This window comes from Anser cygnoides, chromosome 2, assembly GCF_040182565.1.
Source record: "Anser cygnoides isolate HZ-2024a breed goose chromosome 2, Taihu_goose_T2T_genome, whole genome shotgun sequence".
NCBI lineage: Eukaryota > Metazoa > Chordata > Aves > Anseriformes > Anatidae > Anser > Anser cygnoides.
The window spans coordinates 87,674,082-87,693,929 of NC_089874.1; the positions used below are offsets into that span (position 1 = coordinate 87,674,082).

Here is a 19,848-nt window from a genome sequence, read left to right on the forward strand (position 1 = left end):
TTTTTGGATTCTTTTAGAAGTGATGCTGTAGTGGTAGACTTAGAGTCATGCAGAGACCTTTTTTTCCTCAGTGTTTTAACTCAACCTTCTCAGTCACCACTTGTATTCAATGTAATATGCCGAATCTTAGAATATCTGAGGAAATGGGAAAGGTGGTTTGTCTGGCTTGTGATGAGTGCATTGGCTGGCAGGTCTGGATCTCAGGGTGAACTAAGGGGGTGGACTCAAATATGTGCCATCCTCCTTGCTGCTGAGGAGTGAGTGGGAAACTGGCATAGTTTATATGAAATGGTGTTTCTGGTGTGGGCTCGTAGCCTGGGTTAGCCAGTAGCCAGCTCATTATGGCTCAGTGGAAGCAGGGTGTTGTATTGGGGGAAGGGGAGAAGGAAGCTCGACTGCAGTGGAGGGCGAGAGGGAGAGCAGAAAGGGGAAGATTTTTGTGTTGCAGGAGGTGCACTGTGATTTAATGAGCACAAGTTCTGTACACCTCTTTTTTCTTCCTACATATAACAGTTACGGTGTTCTTAAAAATGCTGCTGGAGGACAACTTCTATCTGGAACAGGGGATGATCTGAGGGAGAAGATGGTGCCAGTCACGAGTGAATGCATGGGTCTCAGTGCTGAGACATGTCATCATTAGCTGATGTTGGACTAGACTCTGCTACAACTGACTACTGTGAAAATCTAGACTGCCTGGGAGCTGGGGTCTTTGGTCAGGGTGTGGTGTTGGTGTTACTCAGGGTGTTAGAACAGGGACGTAGACTTGTTGGGGACAGGAGAAGATGAATGAGCAAGGCAGCAAGGTGAAGTGGAGGCTGTACTCATGGCGTGTCAGTGTGCCAGTGTTGTGGTTATTTGTTCATCCCAGGAAAGGGACCCCATGTCTGTGCTGTGTGTGTGCGTTGTTTTTGAGGCACACAAAATGTGAAGGTATGAAGATGTAGTAGTAGGGGTGCTGGCCATACTATGCAGCTTTTGGAAATAGATCTTGGTGGTCTTAAGCAACAGTAGCTAAGGGTGTTCCTAACCAGAGGTCATCCAGCCTTACCTGATGGTGAACTGGCACAGTGGGGAGGGAGCTCCCAAAGGTTTTCTAGCTAGTTTTCCTCAGGCTATTGCTATGACATCTGTGAGTGTATTGTGTGGGTTGGACAGGAAATTTCCACTTACGCACCTGTGGGGGTACTAGAAAAATTTGGATGCAAGCAAAACAGTTTAAGAAAGCTGAAACAGTGCCTTTATTTTTAGAAATCTGAGGGAATACATAGTCATCCTACACATCTCTATTTATGAGCTCAAGGTGACTTTGACACATTAGCTTTCTGAATCTTAGATTCCTCAAAAGGAGGAGCTTAAGATATTTTCTCAATGTATGCAATACGTGCATACTTACTGTATGCTTATAAAATTCCAAAGTGGTAAATGAAAAATGATGGCTACAAAGCTACAGAAGTCTAAAGTGATTTTGGATATGATGAAGACATCAGTGACACTTCATGTAATTTAGTCCTTGACTGATGGAAATTGTCAGCCACTGAGAAATCATTGGGAAAGATGTCACCAGACAAATTGGATTTTTCACAACATTGTTAGTTTGTGAAATAACCTTATGGAATAGACTTTTTCCTGAAAGCTCTTAAGTAGAAATGATTAAAAAGAGATTCATCATTAACAATTAGATAAAACTTTGTAGAAGAAGTTTAAAAAAAAAAAAAAAAAACTTTTAAAGAAAGATGGTTTCAGCCTCAGAAAAAAAGTAGAATGCATTTATTTATTTTGAGATACAAATGTACAGAACAGCTCAATGTGTGTTCTGAAGAAAACCCACAGGTGTCTTTTGTGTGTAGGAACAAATATGTCAAGAGGCATTCCTCATTTAACCTGAGGTTATTTGACATCATCTTATTTGTTGTTTGACAGCTTCATTGGATGCATTCCGCAAGCTTGTATGTAATTTCTGTTGCATCAAGTTTTACTCCCTTTTAAACAGATTTTTAAAATAACTTAAATAATTTTGGACTTAAATAACTTAATGACTTTGAACTTAGTAAGTTCAAATAACTTACATTTTTAGCAGTGATGTTGAGGGAAAAAAAATACAGCTATGATTTATTCTCTTTAAAATGATTTTATTTATTTATTTATTTCTGTCTTACCACATCTTAGAATCTAGAAAAATAAGCAAGTTTACATTGCTAGGAAGCTCAGACATGTACAAGGGTGTTCCTATCATCTGTGAGACTGTTGTATACATGTATAATACATTACATGTATTAATTGTATTAATTTTGATTTTTACCTTTTGTTTTTGATGACTCTTGTGGTTGAACTTTGTAGCTATAGAATGGTCTTTGAAAAATATTAGAGGATTCCATTATGCTTAATTTCACATAGTTTATTTTAGGAAAGATTTTATGAACTTGATCTTTCACAGAAAGTATAAAATATCTGCCTCTGGATTCAGGATTTAGTGAAAAATTACCAAAAGGTAGCTTAACTTCAGCTTAACTTAGCTGAAGCCATTATTGTCCTTTTGAACTTAATTGTTTTAGGATTCTGATAGTTTTATCAGAGTTTCCTGTGTTTCTGACAGACATCTTCGAAAGACAGTATTGTTAGTCACATATTTAATGTTCCTATTAAAAAAAAAACAAACACAAACAAAAAAAAACCCCACAAGTTTGCATGATGTCTGTGAATTGTCGCGATATTAACACAACTGAACATGACATAGAAGGGATTCCTGCTTTATTTTTTTTTTTTTTTCTGGTGGAGTTCTCATTTGTAACAGAGATCTAAATGCAAAATCTAGTATGGAAGAGTATAGGGGGTTCAGTGAATCACAGAACGGTTTGGGTTGGAAAGGACGTTAAAGATCATATAGTTCCAACCCCCTGCCATGGGCAAAGACACCTCCCACCAGACCAGGTCACACAAAGCCCCATCCAACCTGGCCTCAAACACTTACAGGTATGGGGTATCCACAGCTTCTCTGGGCAATCTGTTCCAGTGCCTCACTACCCTCAGAGTGAAGAAATGTACTGTGGTAAAATAAGATAAAATAGGTGTGTTCCCTTTGAGCACTATTTCCTATAGATTAATCATGGGATTAGACTGAACATTAAACTGCACTTTCATTTGTGTGTTACATCTATGTAAGTGTGTAGGAAAACATTTGCTGATGCACAAAATAAATAAATAAATAAATCTTTGCAGTGGTAACGGTAAAAAGCAAGGAAAGTGGGATAGCAGCCTACTTACCCTAGACTTTGTCTACAACCAATGCAGAGACTGTGGATGGTTCAGTCCACTTAAGCATTCTCTATAGGGTACTGTCTCTATTGGCAATAGAACTGCCTAAGAACTGAAGGAGGAATCCAGACACCTGGTGAGAAGAATTTTGTACTCTGAGTGCTTATCTTGAAAGAAGAGTTGCACATAAACAAGTAGATGGGGAACAGAAGTGTTCCATAGCAGTGATGTGGAATGTGATATCTGAGCTTTCCCTTTCCTTCATATCAGTCAGCTAAAACCTCCTATCACTGAAGCTGTTGCTGTAAAGAGAGACGGTGTTGGTTATTGACAAGAAGAAAAAAATCAAAGGCTGGCAGTTGGCTAGGACTTGAGAGGAGGTGGGAAATGCATTTGCAAAGGGGTGTGTGGGGTGAGTGGATTAAACATACAGAAGTGTATTCAATTCCATTGTATTTCAGCTGTCATAGCTGTGACAACCACAAATTTGCTAAAATTTGTTTAAAAGCCATTGCTCTATAGAATGGTACCAAGAAACTGCAGCATTGAGCCCACCAGAAGAATAAGTTCACTTGAATTATTTGACTGAAGCAGGCTGTCAGAGTAGTTGTTTCATGGCATTCTGGAGCTCATCCAGCAGTTCTTTTAAGTAGTAACTACTTAAATACAATCTTTATTTTGGAAGTTTGCCTAGTATTAATGTGCAGAATATCCACTAATAGTTCTGTTTTAGCAGTACAATTTTGTTCTTTAGATTGGTGATTTAATATAATACATTTTGAAATGTGAGTCCTTATGAAAGCTAATTCCCAAGTACTATCAAGCACTTTCATACAGTGACTTATAAAATGGTAGAGAACTTTTTTTATTCCCCTGGGCTTTACATTCTACTGTTTTCAGTTGGATATTAATTTTAAAAGTAAAAACAAAAACACAGCTATTTGACTTTGCTTCCTTCTGTATTTTTTTCACATCCTTGTACAAATTTTGACATGTTTTCCTGTATAAATTATAAATAAAAAAATGTATTTCCAGATGGCTGTGATAATATGCGATATGATCTTCTGTCTTAATTATTCAGTAAGTGCAACACAAATCTGTGTTGTCTTTTCCCAACTTATCTAGAATGAAACAGCTAAACTTGCGTTACTCTCATAATAGCAGATTTTCTTCTATCTTCAGTCAAAGCCACTTTTTGTACACCTTCAAGTTCTTACGTGCATTTTTTTTTACCTTTACCTTTCTCATTCTCCTATTGGCTGATTAAAAAATACCATCTTTCCAGCTAAATATTTTCCTGTGATTATCTTAGGGCATTGTCTTCTGCTGCTCTGTTGCATGGAATTCATCTCAATCATGAACTACCACCTTTTATTCAATTAAGTCATGTTTTTAAACTCTTTTTTTTTTTTTTGTAGTTCATAGTACAAGATGATTTACAACAATGTGAGGGAAAAAGGAGAATATGACAAAACATCCTAAACTAAACTTATTTCCTGCATCATACCTATATCTGGGTAATGGTCATGGTAGAAGGCAAGACACGTGTCCAGATTTAAAAGCATGAGCTTTTGTGATTTAAGAGTTTTATATACATAAATAAATTATGTATCATAATGATAATTATATGATATATAAATTATAGTGAAGGGTCAGTATTTCGGTTATGCAAAGTAACAGTCACAGCCTTACAGTTATGACTGTGGTCCAGTATAGATTACCAATTCACAGTAGAAATACCTCAAAATTCACTTTTTCTGTGGCTCCCATATACAGGGAGCATGGATGCTTTTTTATCAAAATATTGCAACAAGTAAGTTCACTGTAAAGATAGGGAAAGAATAAAAGTTTGAAGGCTGTTCATGGAATGTCATCATTGCAGTAGTTTCCGTCTAAATCAGAACATTTTCTGCACTTCTCCAAAGTATTTAATTAGTTTTGTGAAATAAATGTAGTTATGTAGCTTAAAACAAAGGAAAAAGCAATGCCATAAACTGAGACTGCATTGGCTAGCAAATATGGTGAAAATAAATGTTAAAAATACTTTACATTTCTGGTCATTTGCTTTTCTTAGTATAATATCTGTTCAGTGTGGTGAACTGGCTTCCTTTTATTACACTCAAGTTTAATGAGTAAAAAAGATTTTTCACAAATAATTTTCATTTATTGAGGTGTAGAAGTATGTAGTGTAAAGCACCTTCTTTCAAGGGCAGCATTACGAAGTCTCTGCAAGTATATGTTGCTTTAAATTTTTTTTAGCCCACAGCTTTATATTTTATTTTATCTCTCAGGAGCATGCCAGAGATATTTAGAAAGCATTTTTGTAAGGACCACTAACAGCATCGCTGGCTAAAGTGATAGAAACTTCTGAAGTTTAATTTTATATTGTGTTTTGTGAAGGATGACAGTTGCAAGAAACTCCAGTTAATGCCTATGCGAGAATGCTGATGTTGAGGCCTTTGCTGACTCAGCTGTAACCAGCAGAGAGCTTTGCAAACTGTAGAGCTTCCTAATAGAGGGGTGAGGGAATATTCAGGAAAAAATGCAGCGGACTGGCTATTCTGGATGCTGTTTCTTCTTGCGGTCACAACTCAGGCACGGGTAGTACAACGATTTGAAAAAAGCGATGCAATGGCTTTTTCTTCGTTTTACAGTTGGACACGTTCATTTTTCACTAGGCTTCATAAATAATGTGTAAATACTGACTTGTGTGTAACGTGGCAATACAAGTTAGTAAAATGCAACCTGTGAATGTTGTACAGAGCAGAGCTCAGATCTTTTGCAGAGCCTGGATGGATCTAGCCCCGCACCTGGTCCCTGGCAGGAGCAAGCAGCACATGGCTAGGGAAGGGTGAGGGAACCAGGCACGCTGCGAGTGGGACTTTTCCCAAATACTGTTCCAGTAGTGGGCACTGCCACATGGGAGTGCCTAGATATTTAACAGCCATCTGTGGGTGCTGTTTCTGTGGATCTGCCCAATCCCTTTGCAAAGCTGTGCATTTTTTTTTTCAAAATTGACAGGATCCCATGGCAAGAACTGTCTACTGAACTGCTGTTACTTGCAGTACCTGTGCATACAGTACAACTAAGTGAGCTTGTAAGAGACACGTTTTCCCTTTTCTTACTGCAGAACAGTTTGTGTTATATGCCATATTGATGGTGTTGGCCATCTTTTGTGCCCTAAGAAAATGCACGTGCTTTGCCAATATTTGTATCAGCTGAGTAGGAAAGAGTGCTACAGACAGAAGGGAGAAGAAATGTAGAGGTGGGTGCATGGATCCTTGAGCAGCTACAGTTCATCCCTCTCCGTTTCTTTTCCTGCACTAGCTGTTGCTTCTGCCTTCTCCTGGCCCATTTTCTCACTTTGCTCTCACTTTACTTTTTCCCTTTGGCTGCTAAACTTCCTCTGGTTTTCCTTCCAGCTTTCTCCACTTCTTGGAGCTTTATTTGCGAGCAGTGATTACCATTTCTTTTTTTTTTTTTTTTTTTCATTGAAGTTATTTTGTAAAGGAAAGGCTGTGTTAGCTCTTAGGCTCTGTCTGAGGAAGAGGATCCCTCCGTCCTCCTCCTCAAACTGACTTCTAATTGCCAGACTGAAAATCGCAGCTCAGTGAACATTCCAAGCAATGTGCTGGGGCACGTGCTCTGGATGACTGCTCTGGGAGGTTGGCTGTGAGGGGAAGAAAGCTAGAGGTGAAAAAGGGATTGGGGGAGAGGGGACTGTGTTTTTGATGAAATTTGGGCCTATGTTGTGCTGATGTGACGGCCTTTACTCTTGCCTCTATGCTGCTGTTCTGTGTGGACAGACTGGGTTGGCTGGTGCTTGCTCAAGGATCCTGCCATCCACTAGCACTCTGCCCCATTGAAGAAGCAGATGTGCCTCTGGTATGATTGAGATCTGAGATCCGATTACAGACTTGCTTCATTCAGGCCACTGTTCTTGAAAGCTTCCTTCATGTAAATCACAATTATTGCAGCTCCTTGAGCTATGCTGGAGAACTAGCTTTGATGGTGGATTCTTCTTTTATGAGTTGTCACCATCAGCTACAGATATTGGCAGGCTTTTGGCAGGATGTCACTATGAATTTAAGGATTGATTTTTAACTGCGTTAGTCAATGACAGCTGATGGGTGACTGCCTCTTGCAGATTTTAAAATTCATGCCACTGCAGAAATGAATGGCAACAATTTCAGAAAAAAAAAGTTGAAGTAACTTGGTAATCAGTTTGTTAATTGAGGCTGAGTCTCACTTTATAAGAATACAAATTAGAAGGACTTAGTCTGTTGCATAGCAAACAGTCTGGATTGCTGGGTCCAGTGATGAGACACGATAGTATATGCTTGGATTTTTTTCACTGAAGAACTATATAGCCTCCAGTTTCATCTTGATGTTTAATGAGGTGATCTTTGAGCTATTGCTCTAATCTAATTGTGTATATGAGAGATACACAAATTGTTTTTCTAAAGCTATTTAAAATAAGGGATTTATCTCTAAGTAATTATACTATAAAGAGGTATAGCTTTTATTTGTGCATTTGACAGGAACCACTGGATTAATCACTATAGTAAAAACAACTATTTTTTTTTGTAAACAAGATCTAAATGAGTTTTGATATTCAGCATGTGTCTATGTATTGTTAGGAGAGGGATGATTAGAAAAAAGCCTCGGTTCATTTGTGGAACAAGTGAAATGTGAATGTTGTGTAGCAAAGATTCTGGCATTTCTTACTGGAAGAGAGTGGAGCACTCTTGTTCCAGACTGATGTGGCCCACTTGGTGCCCCCTGCCTGCCTCTATTCCTTCTCCCTTCTGGGTGACACCAGCACTGTTGCCAGCACTGGCAATTGAAAGCACAGACATCTGGGAATTTAGTTAGATGTTTTTGGTAGCCACTCCACGTACGGTGAGTAAGATTGTCTTGCTGGAAAGCTCTGGATTTAGGGAGCCATCATCCTCTCTCAAGCTCTTACCCTCTCCTTTTCCCTTTTTGAAATGCATTTGCTAGGTAGGTGAGGTTATAAATCCTTCTTAAAAATAAATAAATAAATATTCCCTTCTCAAATGGTTTATATGAATTTGGGGAATTTGGCTTATGAAATCAAGAGCCATTACAGGGAAAAAAAAAAGGGCACTGAGCAACATCCTGGGGGGGTTCACATATTCCAGTTTTATGACCATGTGGCTGCTGATACCATTTCAGGATTTTTCTGTGTGTTTACTAACAATGCACAACTGTGGGGGCTTTTTCTTGCTAAAGAGAAAACAGCAATTCCCCCTGGTAGCAGTAAGAAAATGGTCGGCTCTTCAAACAACTTGCAAAAAGGTACCACTAACACTACAGTAGACAAACTTGGTATTTTTAGTAAAACTGACATGATTGAAGATTAAATAATTATTGCTAGATGTTTTTAAAGTGAATACACTGATAATATAGAACATGTTTGTTTGAATTCATCATTCTATTCCAGTGTAGCAGTGCATTATTCTGTGTATTAGTGTATGGTCTGTGTCATTAAGTACTTTTTTTTTTTTCTTCTGGTTGATACTTATCTACAAGGTGTATGTTGTCCAGAGCAGTTATTTAGTATGAGTAAAATTCGATCAAACTTTCTGTTCTACAATCTAAGAAGTGGAGTAAAGCAGACAGGAAAAGTGAAATGGATCGCCTGCAGCAAGGTACGTGAGCAGCGTCTGCAAGAGTGGGCACTGGTGTGCATGTAAAGAAATGCTAGACCTGCTTGTGGGTGCACGCACACAGACCCAGTCCTGAAACTAGCATCTTTTCACCACACCAAACTTGTTTGTTTACGTACTCGTATTGATGTAAGTTCACTTTGTCGTGCACTGAAATTGCTGTTAAACTGACGCAGAATCAACAAAGATAATTATTTGAAAGCATCGTTGACGCTGGACAGCTGCAGTTTGCATGGCAACTCTGTTTTTTATACATCAGCTTATGAGACAAATAAAAGAAAGCATAGTTTATAATTCAGAGGTAAATTTTAATTCAAACATGGTGTGTTTAACTGATCTAGAAATATTGGGATCCTGATTGTTGGATTTTGAATATATGGCTGCTGTTTGGAGGCAATAGTCTCTAATGAATCTGCTTGTATCTAGCACAGCAGTTACAGGCCTTGCATGCTTAGCATTCACATTTTTTTTTTTCTCTTTATCAGTACGTATCTTTTTGTTGGCTCAGTTGAAATAGCAGATTTTGAATAGCTGTTTTTTTTCCTCCTCAAATGCTGCTGATGGATAAACTAAATACTACTTTGCTAAAAAAAAAAAAAAAAAAGAAAATAATACCCTTATGTAATAGACCTCATTTGATTTTTACATTTTGTCTAGGCAAACTGTGTCCGAAAAAGTGAAAGAGTGAGACAGAGAAAGTGCACAAGACCCTTTAAATATAGAAATAAATTAATATATTGAATTATAATAAATTTTCTGATGTGATTTTTTTTTTAATCCCTGGATTATTTTATGGATTTGTAAATATAATTTGTTTAAAGTCTGATGTAAAAATCCATGCTAGGAAAAAATGTGCAGATAATACAGGTCTAATGTGCTAATTCCCAAATGCATGGCAATAGTTTAAAAGATGGTCAGTATTCTTGATCAGTTTTGAAGAATTTTGACTTGACTGTTGTATTTCATTGTTAAGAGAGATTTGCCTATGGAGATTATACAGAAATCAAGGAAACTAACCTGAACTTTTTGTCTTTAGGGTTCTCTTGGAGTTTGTCTTATGCCCTAGGCTAAGCACCACTTCTTGGCACAATAGTCACACTTTTAGTAAAGAGAAGGGGCTAGTGCTTTGCCTGCTTCAGGACTTTTGAACCTGTTGCATTGTTTCAGAGCTGTCACAGGTATCGAGTTCAGGTGCTGCCTCTGCCAACTGTTTCCTGCAGGTGGGATCTCAGGGAGGGAGAGAGACGAAGCTTGTGTTATGTGGAAGCTCTCACTTGAGGCTGAGCAGCAGGGAACAATCTAATCCCTGCAAATTCTGTGAAAAAGCACTTGATTTGAAGGCTTTTCATGCTGTCAGTGCATGCCAGAGTGTATGTTTGTTTATTTCTTACTATTCTTTAAATTTCTCTAGCAGTATATTAGGTGCAGTTTCTAGAATCCTTTTCCTTTCTCCATCTCTTCATAGTGTAGCATAATGAGGTGGGTAGTGAGTTCCTGTTCCTACCAGTTGCTCAGCTGCCTTAGCTTGTCCTTTTCTTGTGAGAGAGCTTGTGATGAGCTTTCCATCTGGTAACTTGGTTTACTGCTCTCTTGTCTGATTCAGGTCTCTGAAGACTCTCTTCTGAGTAGTTGCAAGTAAGCTTTTACTTGAAGTCACCCACAATGTATTTGATTTGAATTAATTACTTTAAATGTATTAACTAATGCATTTCTTTATATAAAATAAAATTAATGAATTAATACATTTGATTAATAAACTTATACAGGTAGTGGTTGAGGTAAAAAGAAACCTAACTTTTTCTCTGAGATACATTATCAGAAATACATTTGCTGTTTTTCTTTTGTCTCCTTCAAAGTCTAACCTTGTTTTTGGATATTCTAATTAAGGGAAAGGAGTGTTTCCTGCCTACGTTTTTACAATGTGAGATGCATACAGGAAGAGAAAGTTTGCAGCTAGGTTAGGGAAAAAAATCTTTTGCCCCCAAATTCTTCTACTGTGTAACTATACATGTAAACAACATTGACAGCCAGGAAGTCAGAGAAGGCTGAGCTTCCAGTAGAAATGTTTCATTTTGTTCTTGTTTAATTTACTTCCATTATATTCACATATTTATGGGTATTTCTGAGACTTTACAAGTTAAAGAAAATAAAATTTATTTCTTTAATACAAAAGTACTACATGCCTAGGTGTTGGAATAGTTCATCTGGTACCACGAGCAAGAAAAACAGTTTTGGGTCTGTGATGTGATATCTGTCCTTCACTTTTCATAAGATTATGTATGTGTATTTAGGAAGCAAACTTGAATTAGAACCACCTGGTAGTAATATACTTGTGCTATCTATAAGTTAGTAATATCCATTAGCTATGATATAACCCGCATAAACTGTATGAATTTGGATATGAATGGTGCATAATGTTTGAAATGTCATCCTTGCAAAACTACTGAAACATTGGAACAGGAGTTTTATGCCCCTTTATATGTGAACGCAGAATATCTATGAGCAGATGACGCCTTCTGTGAGCCACAGGCAATTTATAGGGACAGATTAATATTGGAATATAGCATCATAAGATATATTACTTAGGAAGGTAGGAATATGAATTTAACTGGCTAGAAGCATCCCTCTCACCTTTTTTTTTTTCTCTGAAACATAAGCAAATTTAGCAGAGAAGCTAAAATCGACTATTAAATTTATGTACTGCTTAGATGTATTGTGTCTGTGGTCTATTTATTTTATTTTAAATTAATGAAGATTAGATGTGTCCAGGTCGTAGCTGGGAGGCTTCTAAAGGCAGTAAAAATAAAGTGCTAAGAGTAGAGAAGTTCATCGGAAGATGGCTGGTGCTACAGCATGTTAGGAAACAGTGTTTACTAACCATTCTGCTTTCTGAGCATAGCTTTTAAAACACTGGTCTTGCTATGGAGCATCTATTAATTAATTAAAAGCCCTTTGTTTCAAGCATTTATGGTGTTTACACAAATAGAAAGTTTCCACCTTATTAAACAACACACTGCAATTCAGTGAGATAAAATGTATTAGAAGTCAATATTGTTGATTATTTTTTCCTGAATGGCTCCATTAATTTGCAGAATGACATTTCTGCTGTAATGTAGCTGTCTTGAATCTCCAGTCTTCTTTCCCTAAAAGGCAATGATGTCTCATGAGTGTGTGCTATCAACGAGCAAGCTTGTTGGACTCAGTATAGCTGCCAGTGGCAAAAGTGTTTTGAGCTGCACCTTTAGGTTGTTAGCGCTTGGAACGTTTGATGTGATATAGCTGAACGAATTGGGTTGGTTCTCCAGTAATATTGACACCACGAGTATTCTGTTGCTAGAAAAAAATAAAAATAAAAAGTTGTCTGGTTATTGGCCATTTCAAAAAAAAAAAAAAAGGGGGAAATGAAATTTCAAGTTTATTCTGGTAATGAATGAAAGTCATTGACTTTGGTGATTGGTGTCTAGATTTTATAAGAAAGAGGTCTTCGGCATTTGAATCTGCAATAAGCAACCTTGTCTCAAAAGGGAGGGAGTGAGTAACAGTTTTTGAATGCTTCTGGATGATAAAGAAAAAAATATTCCTGAACTGTGTAACTGATGATAACTTTATAAAATATTTGTAGGAGCAGCTGTTTGTGTACTATCGAGTCAAAACCTAAACAGACAGAAAAGGATTTTGTTGTTGTCATTGTTTTAAACATCAAGAATTGCCTAACTTTTCTGTGGCATTTGCTCATGTTCTTGAGTAAATTTCTTCGAATTTTCCAGGTGCTTTTCCCACATGAGTGCAAGGAGAGTGGCCGGTTGAAAGAACTGATTGCTGTGGAGGACAGCATGACCACCATGAAAGGAAGCTGCCTCCTTACAGTGCTGTTGGCAGGATTTGGGGTATTAGGAATACTGGAGCCAGCAGCAGAAGATATCCACTGCCACAGAGCTGAACACCCAGTGATTGTGTACAAAGGTAAAGAGTAAGAGCAAAGAAGTACTTTCTCCTTTCTAAAAAACAAACAAGCAAAAAAACTAACAGAAGTAGTTGTGTAATCTCTTCATCCCTGAAAACTTCGGTTTGTAATGTATCATGGTATGAAACAAAAATGTATTCAATGCTGTTATGAAATTAACTGGCCTGTATTCCATGTAGGTTGAATACAACTAAGTTTGCAAAGTTTGTTCACAACTTTATGCTAAATATTTCAGTTGAAGGTGAATGACTCATTTTCCTCTGTGATTAAAGTAAAGTTAGGGTCATGGTATAGTTTAGGTTTGAAGGGGAAGTCAGGAGGTCAACCTCTTGTTCGAAGCAGAGCTAGCTATGAGGTCAGACAAGACTGCTCAGGGCTTCATCCAGCCTGGCCCTGAAAACCTGCTAGGGCATAGACTGTACAACCTCACTGGGCAGTCTTATGTAGAGCCTGGCTGTCCTCATAGTGGTAACTTATTTCCATATATCTAGTGTGAACCTCTCTTATTTCAGCTTAAGCCCGTTGTCTCTTCTCCTTGTTGTGGTTTAACCCAGCAGGCAGCTAAGTAACACACAGTCATTTGCTTATTCTCCCAACCCCTCCTTGTGGGCAGAGATAAAGACAGTTCAATAGGACAGAAAAATGAAGGGCAAATAATAATAAAAGAATACACAAAAGCAAGTGATGCACAATCCAATTGCTTAGTACCTGCTAACCGATGCTCAGCCAGCCGCTGCGTAGCAGCAGCCACCCACAGGCCAACTTCCCTTCTGTTTTATTGTTCAGCGTGATGCCTTATAGTATGGGACAGCCTTTGGCCAGTCCTGGTCACCTGTCCTGTTTCTCTCCTTCCTAGCTTTTTGTGTACCCCAGTCTCCTCACTGCCAGGACAGCATGAGAAGCTGATGAGTCCTAGACTTAGTGTAACCAATGCTCTGTGACATCTAAAATGTCAGTGTATTATCAACGGTATTTTTCTCCGAAATCCAAAATCTGGCACCATACCAGCCACAATGAAGAAAATTAACTCTATCCCAGCTGAAACAGGACATCATCCACTGTGCACCACTGTCAAGATTCTTGTTCCATCTTCCTGATAATCACCTTTTGGGTGTTGGAAGCTGCTATGAGGTCATCCTAAAAACATTCTCTTCTTTAGGCCGAACAAAGCACATTTCCCCAAGAATCTACTGGTACCTCATGTCGTTCAGCTCCTTGGCCATCTTGTTGGCTCTCCTGTCAACACTCTTTCGTGTATTGGGAGCCCCAACACTGGATGCAATATTTTAGATGCTTCTAGGGTGATTCTGTAATCCCTTTCCTTGATCTTGGTCCTTTGAGCAGGCTATGCTCCTGTTAATACAGCTCAGGATGCTGTTGGCCTTCTTTACTACAAAGGCATGCTGCTGGATTGTGTTCAGTTTGCTGTCTGCCAAGACATCCATGTCTTTTCAGCAGAGCTGCTCCCCAGTCAGGCAGTCTGTCCCCAGCCTGTGCTGTGGGGTTGTTCCTTTCCAGGTACAGGACTCTGCATGTGTACGTGAAGAACTTCCTGAGACTACTCTTGGCCCATTCCTCCAACCCATCTAGGTCCCTTTGGATGACAGCCCTGCTCTCAAGCTTATCAATGAATTTAGTGTTATCTGCAAACTTAACAGCATGCAGCCCGGTGGCCCCTCTTCACCACTGATTAAGATGTTAAACAGAGCAGATCCCAGGGTGAATCTTTGTGATATTTCATTTGTTGCACTGGCTTCATGGTGGGGTAAGTCCCATGAAACATTTATTCTTTGGGCCTGATCATCTACGTGGCTTTTTATCCATCTAATTGCCTGTTTGTAGAGGCAGACCATAACATCCTAATTTGCAGTGAGACAGAAAGACTTGAGATAGATGAAATCCGCTGCTCTCCCCTCATCAACAAAACTAGTCCTTTTGTTATAGAAAAAAATCATGTTGGTCAGGAATTGACTTAACTTTGTGAAAGTCATGCTGACTGTTCCCAGTTGCCACCTTCTCCTCCGTGTGTCCATAAAAGTGCATTCCAAGGGGATTAACTGTGTGACTTTCACAGGAACCGAAGAGAGGCCAACTGGCCTGTAGTTCCCACATTTGTTTCACTGCAGTCACTGGGAATGTTTCTTCCGCTCTGTGACTTTTCACAGATGAAGAGTGCCCAGTTATCTCATTGTGCATGGATGCAGCTTGTCTGATCCCCTGGATTTATATGGGCTGAGATCTTGCAAGTTGTCCCTTACTCAGGCTGTATCCACCACTGGTAGTTCTTGAACTCCTTCGAGATAGTGAAATACACTATATTATAGTTAACTATAGTGAATAGTTAAATAAAGTGGCCAGTGAGACCTCATTGGTGATGACTGAAAGAGGAGGAGTATAGAGCACCTCGGCTTCATCTGTGTCTGCTGGCACTGATCACCTGCCCAGTTCAGCAACAGACTTGTATTTTCCGTGTTTGACCTTTGGTTATTATTGTAGCAGTAGAAGTTCTTTTTGTTGCCCTTGACATTCCTTGCAAGTCTGAACTCCCACTGAACTTTGGTTAACCTGAAATGATTCTTAAGTGCCTGTGTAGTGTTTCTAAATTCCTCCGTGGTCACTATGTCCCTGTTTCCACCTCATATACTGCCTTTTTGCATTGGAGCTCCATCATGAGCCCCCAGCTTAGCCAAGCCAGCCTCTTAATACATGTGGTTGTCTTGCTGTGTGTTGGGATGGACTGCTGAGGAATAGTTGGAACAAAACAAAAAACACTTGGAGGACACTTTCTATTTAAAAAAAAAAATAAATTAATAACTTATCTGTTTTTTTAATTAGAACTGAGTTTTTTTCCATTAGTGTTGCAATTTAAAACAAATTCCAAACACTTTTTAGTTGGAAGAACGTAGAGATTTGGATGTATTACATTACATGCTGCATTCCTCCTGTTTCACTAAGAAAGTGTGTGTGCATTTTTTATGTTTATTTCAATGAATTAGGATTTATTTAATTCTAATTGGGAAAAAAAAAGGTTCATTTCCATTTCTTCTATAAGGCTATAGAAAATAACATGTTTTGCACAGAAAGCGTTTATGTTGCTCTGGCATTTTAACAGCTTGATAAGAAAATGGTCAGTTGTCTTTTTCTCCAATACATTGGAGAGTGAACTAAGTTGGTCATATTTTTTACATGAGGATTGTAAATCATCAGTCTATGGTGAAGGAGGGACCTTTATCTCTCATGTATTGATGGACTAAGTAGTATGACTTAGTCTGACATATGTGGACTTTCTTAGTATTCATGTAGTATGTGTAAATTAGATTTGAAAAAATTAAATGAAATTTTATCATAACAAACAAAGTTGTAAATTAAAGAAGCGTGTTTAAAAATCCATCACTCGGCTGCTTTATTTCACAAACTGAAGGATTGTTTCATGTACGTTTGTTGTGTATACAACTGTAAAAGCAAATAATTTAGACTCATTACTAGAGTTACACGTTAGAAGTTGAATAAAAATGCATTGATGTGAGCCTGATTCTGTCTATAAATTTCAGCCAGCATACAAGAGAGTAGCTTGAATCTAGTCTCTTCCTGCCTTTTAGATTGTTATTGTTCTCCATCATATTTAATTTCTAGTGATGTCCTTCTATTTTTAAGTTATCTGTGCGAAAGCTGGCTGGCGACAGAGACCTCCTATCTTGTTTCAGTGGCATCTTCTGATGCAGCCAAAGACAGTGTCACTGTGAGTGTACTGAATAATTTAGTTTTGCTGTAAATAAATGTGGGAAATGCAGCTATGTAAAAATATTTATTTTCATATTGTTAATAGGAGATTTGGTAAGATTTTCAAGGCCAGACTCTCTTTTGACCTTTATTGTAAGAATATTAATCAGTATGTATCCATGATATATTTTAGCTTTTATGAACTGGCATATCTTGAAAAAGTTTTCATTCACTTGAAAAAGTCTGATAAGCTGTAGCTCATGATCATCAAAATAATATGTAGGGAGCCATCAGTAAATGTTTAAAATATGTGGAAATGTGTGTTCAATGCATTATACAGTATGTGATGGCTAGGTAACGTAGCTATTGTGGGCACGCAGCAGTTGACTAGTAATTGCAGGGTTGCTAGTTTAGCAATACCAAAGATGAGACACCGAGGGAAAATATGAGTAAGAGAGGTTTCTTTTGAAGCAATATATTAGATATTAGGAATGGACTTCCTGGGGGTATCAAGATAAGAAATAGACGTGTGTGTGTGAGAAGAACCGATCTGTGAATGAATCCTATAGTAGGAGTTGACAGGACTGAACCAGCCCTCTTGTGTTCTGTATTCTTCCTGCCGCATTTACTGACTTCATGAATACATGTCGGAAAATACTCTTTCTATCTGTTGACATTATTAGTGCTTCTGGACCAATACAGCATCCTGGAATCAATTCTTAACCACTATGAAACCTTTCATTTGACTGCTACATTGTCACCCTATTCTGTGAAGTCATCTTGTAATAATATTAGATTGACCAGAGCTAAATTCTGTGTGGGATGCTGAACATCAGCCAAGGCTGAGCACTGTTGTTATTAGGTGATATATACTTTAAAGATTGTGAACTCCAGTACTAACTTTACAGAGATACCAACTCTTTTACTTATATCTGTCTAAGGCCATTTTTTGTACTTCTGGTATGCTGTGTTTGATTTGACTTCCTTTGAGAGGCATGGTAGATGGAGTATAAACTATTAAATAAAACTAATGGAGTGAGAATCTGCTGCAGTGTATGATGAACAGCTGCAAAATACTAATAAAAAGATAAATTAGTCCACAAGAATTGTCATGGTGAAATATGGAAAGGGACTATATCTCTTCCAAAAGCTTGCTTTCTTTCTGCACTGCCCATCAAAAAACACTTACTTAGGTGATAGTCCTGTCAAGCTACCTTCTGTGGAAAGGCACATACTATTTCTATCATTGATTTTCTCAGCTAGATATTTTTAGCTGAAAGTCTGTGATATATCTTGTGATATAAAATGGCAAGAATTCCACATACCAGTTGAGAATCTCTACTCAAGTACGTAATTTGCTGGTTAAAGAGGAAAGGAAAGCAAACTTGCATATGCACATACAAATTATTTTTGTCATGACCCAAAACCCTCTTCCATTGCATCTGTTTCTCATACATAGTCGTAATAATCAGTGTAATTTGTTTATCTGCATAATTCATGTTATGAATGCATAACGCACCTTTTCTTCCTCCCAGAAACTTTAACAACTAAGAAAGCCTATTCTAGAATTAAAATTGTTTCAGCTCTAAAATTTGCTGCCCTAGGGCTTTCCTAGACTAGAAGAAGGCATTTTGTGTTTTACTTGGAAGCTGGAAATTTCCTTTTCTTATTATTTAAAGTTGGTCAGGGCTATTGCAGTGATTAGATTTATATAAAAGCAGATGTCTGATAAAAACAGGGATGGATTGAGAGGATCAGCCCTGTAGTTTGCAGTCCAGTGTGTTATGTAGTTGGGGGTATCTGTGGTGATGCATAGTCCCTCCTAAGTCCCTTTCTCTTCAAGGAGGAGTCTGCTTCTAGATGTGCAAGTGTGCTAGTCTGACATTTTTTTTTCCCTTAGTTCTGCCTGTATATTTTACATGTACGTGCTAAAGATTCATCAGCTATGCTAACAAATCCCATAAAGATATTAGAGGCAAGAGGTTGCAAATCCTGTGCAACTTGCAGGTTTGGGTGCAAGGAAACAAAATGCAGGTGGTGGAATGGACATACAGAGACCAAGTGTGCAAGATTATTGGTCTGTGCATATGTTTATATGTTTAAAATGTGTGAATAAGTATACTTATGTTTGTAATAAAAGTTTTGACAGAAAAAAGGCCTAAAATAAGCTAATCTTTAAAGATCAAGCCTTACAATTTTTATTTCTATTATTTTTTTTAATCTGGATATGCTTTCATGTGCACAGAGATATGAAATATCAACTTTGTAAAGCATATTAGGGTTTATTCATAACCAAGTTTTTCTTACTTTTTATTGGAAAAACATGCCTTTTTAATATAATTTAACCTAAATAGTTAGAGATGGTTGTGGAAACCACATTTTTGTGGGACATTGAGGAGTAAATCATAGGCAAATAGTGTTTAGGAAAACAAAATGGCTGTTTATAAAATGTTTGTATACTCATACAAAACCAAAGAAAACCAGTTGCATAGACTAAAGTTTGTCTAAGTATTTCCATGGGTTTCAAAGCACATAGCCACCCACTTTAGAGAAACTATAGCAGATGGAGGTGATATTTCATTACAGATTTAAAAACAAAAACAACAACAACAAACAAACAAAAACTGTAAAAGTAGTTATAGTTGTGTGCTGTGTTGTCCCCACCTCCAGCATGTGGAACTTTGAAATTGTCCAACCTGCCAAAATTTGCACTCAACTGGAGATCTGTGCTGTAGACAGACCCTTTCCGTTAGGTAGACCTTAAGGGAGCAACTGAACTGCTTGGCCGTGTCTTTTCTCTCAGATTGCAACCCTTGCCTGTCTGTCTACAGTGCCATCCTCTTGTTTTATTTCAGGCAAACTTAACTGGGTTGCTTCATGCAGTTTAAATGGGTGGGGTGATTTAGCATAGCTTATTTTGCATAAACCAGACAGCAGTCCTTGACCTAAGACTCCTCCACTGATGGATCAGGGATGTGGTCACCACATCCACTGGCTGGACATGGAGGAATGCTTATATTTACAGCTTCATGCAGCCATCTCTTCGTACTCTCTCATGCATATATGTAGCATGGCACTGGCATGAGACAACAGCTAGATGATGTATTTGTGCCATATTTTAACAATTTTGGAATGTAGTGCCTTGTTGATATTTATTAAAAAAACAGGATAAGAGTAAGATGGAAAAAACTGACCCAACGCCAGTTTCAGGTTTGAAGT

General features: G+C 38.0%; 1 protein-coding gene across 6 annotated transcripts in view; it reads left to right on the top strand.

Moving 5' to 3' along the window:
- The window catches only part of SEMA5A (semaphorin 5A), a 336,661-nt gene that overhangs the window by 88,912 nt on the left and 227,901 nt on the right, over positions 1-19,848 (top strand). For all 6 annotated transcript variants that reach the window (XM_048076435.2, XM_013182023.3, XM_013182027.3 and 3 more), the window contains exon 3: positions 12,713-12,908. In XM_048076435.2, coding sequence (XP_047932392.1) covers positions 12,779-12,908 — 130 coding nt within the window. In that variant the 5' untranslated portion in view covers positions 12,713-12,778. The remainder of the gene's footprint in view (positions 1-12,712; positions 12,909-19,848) is intronic.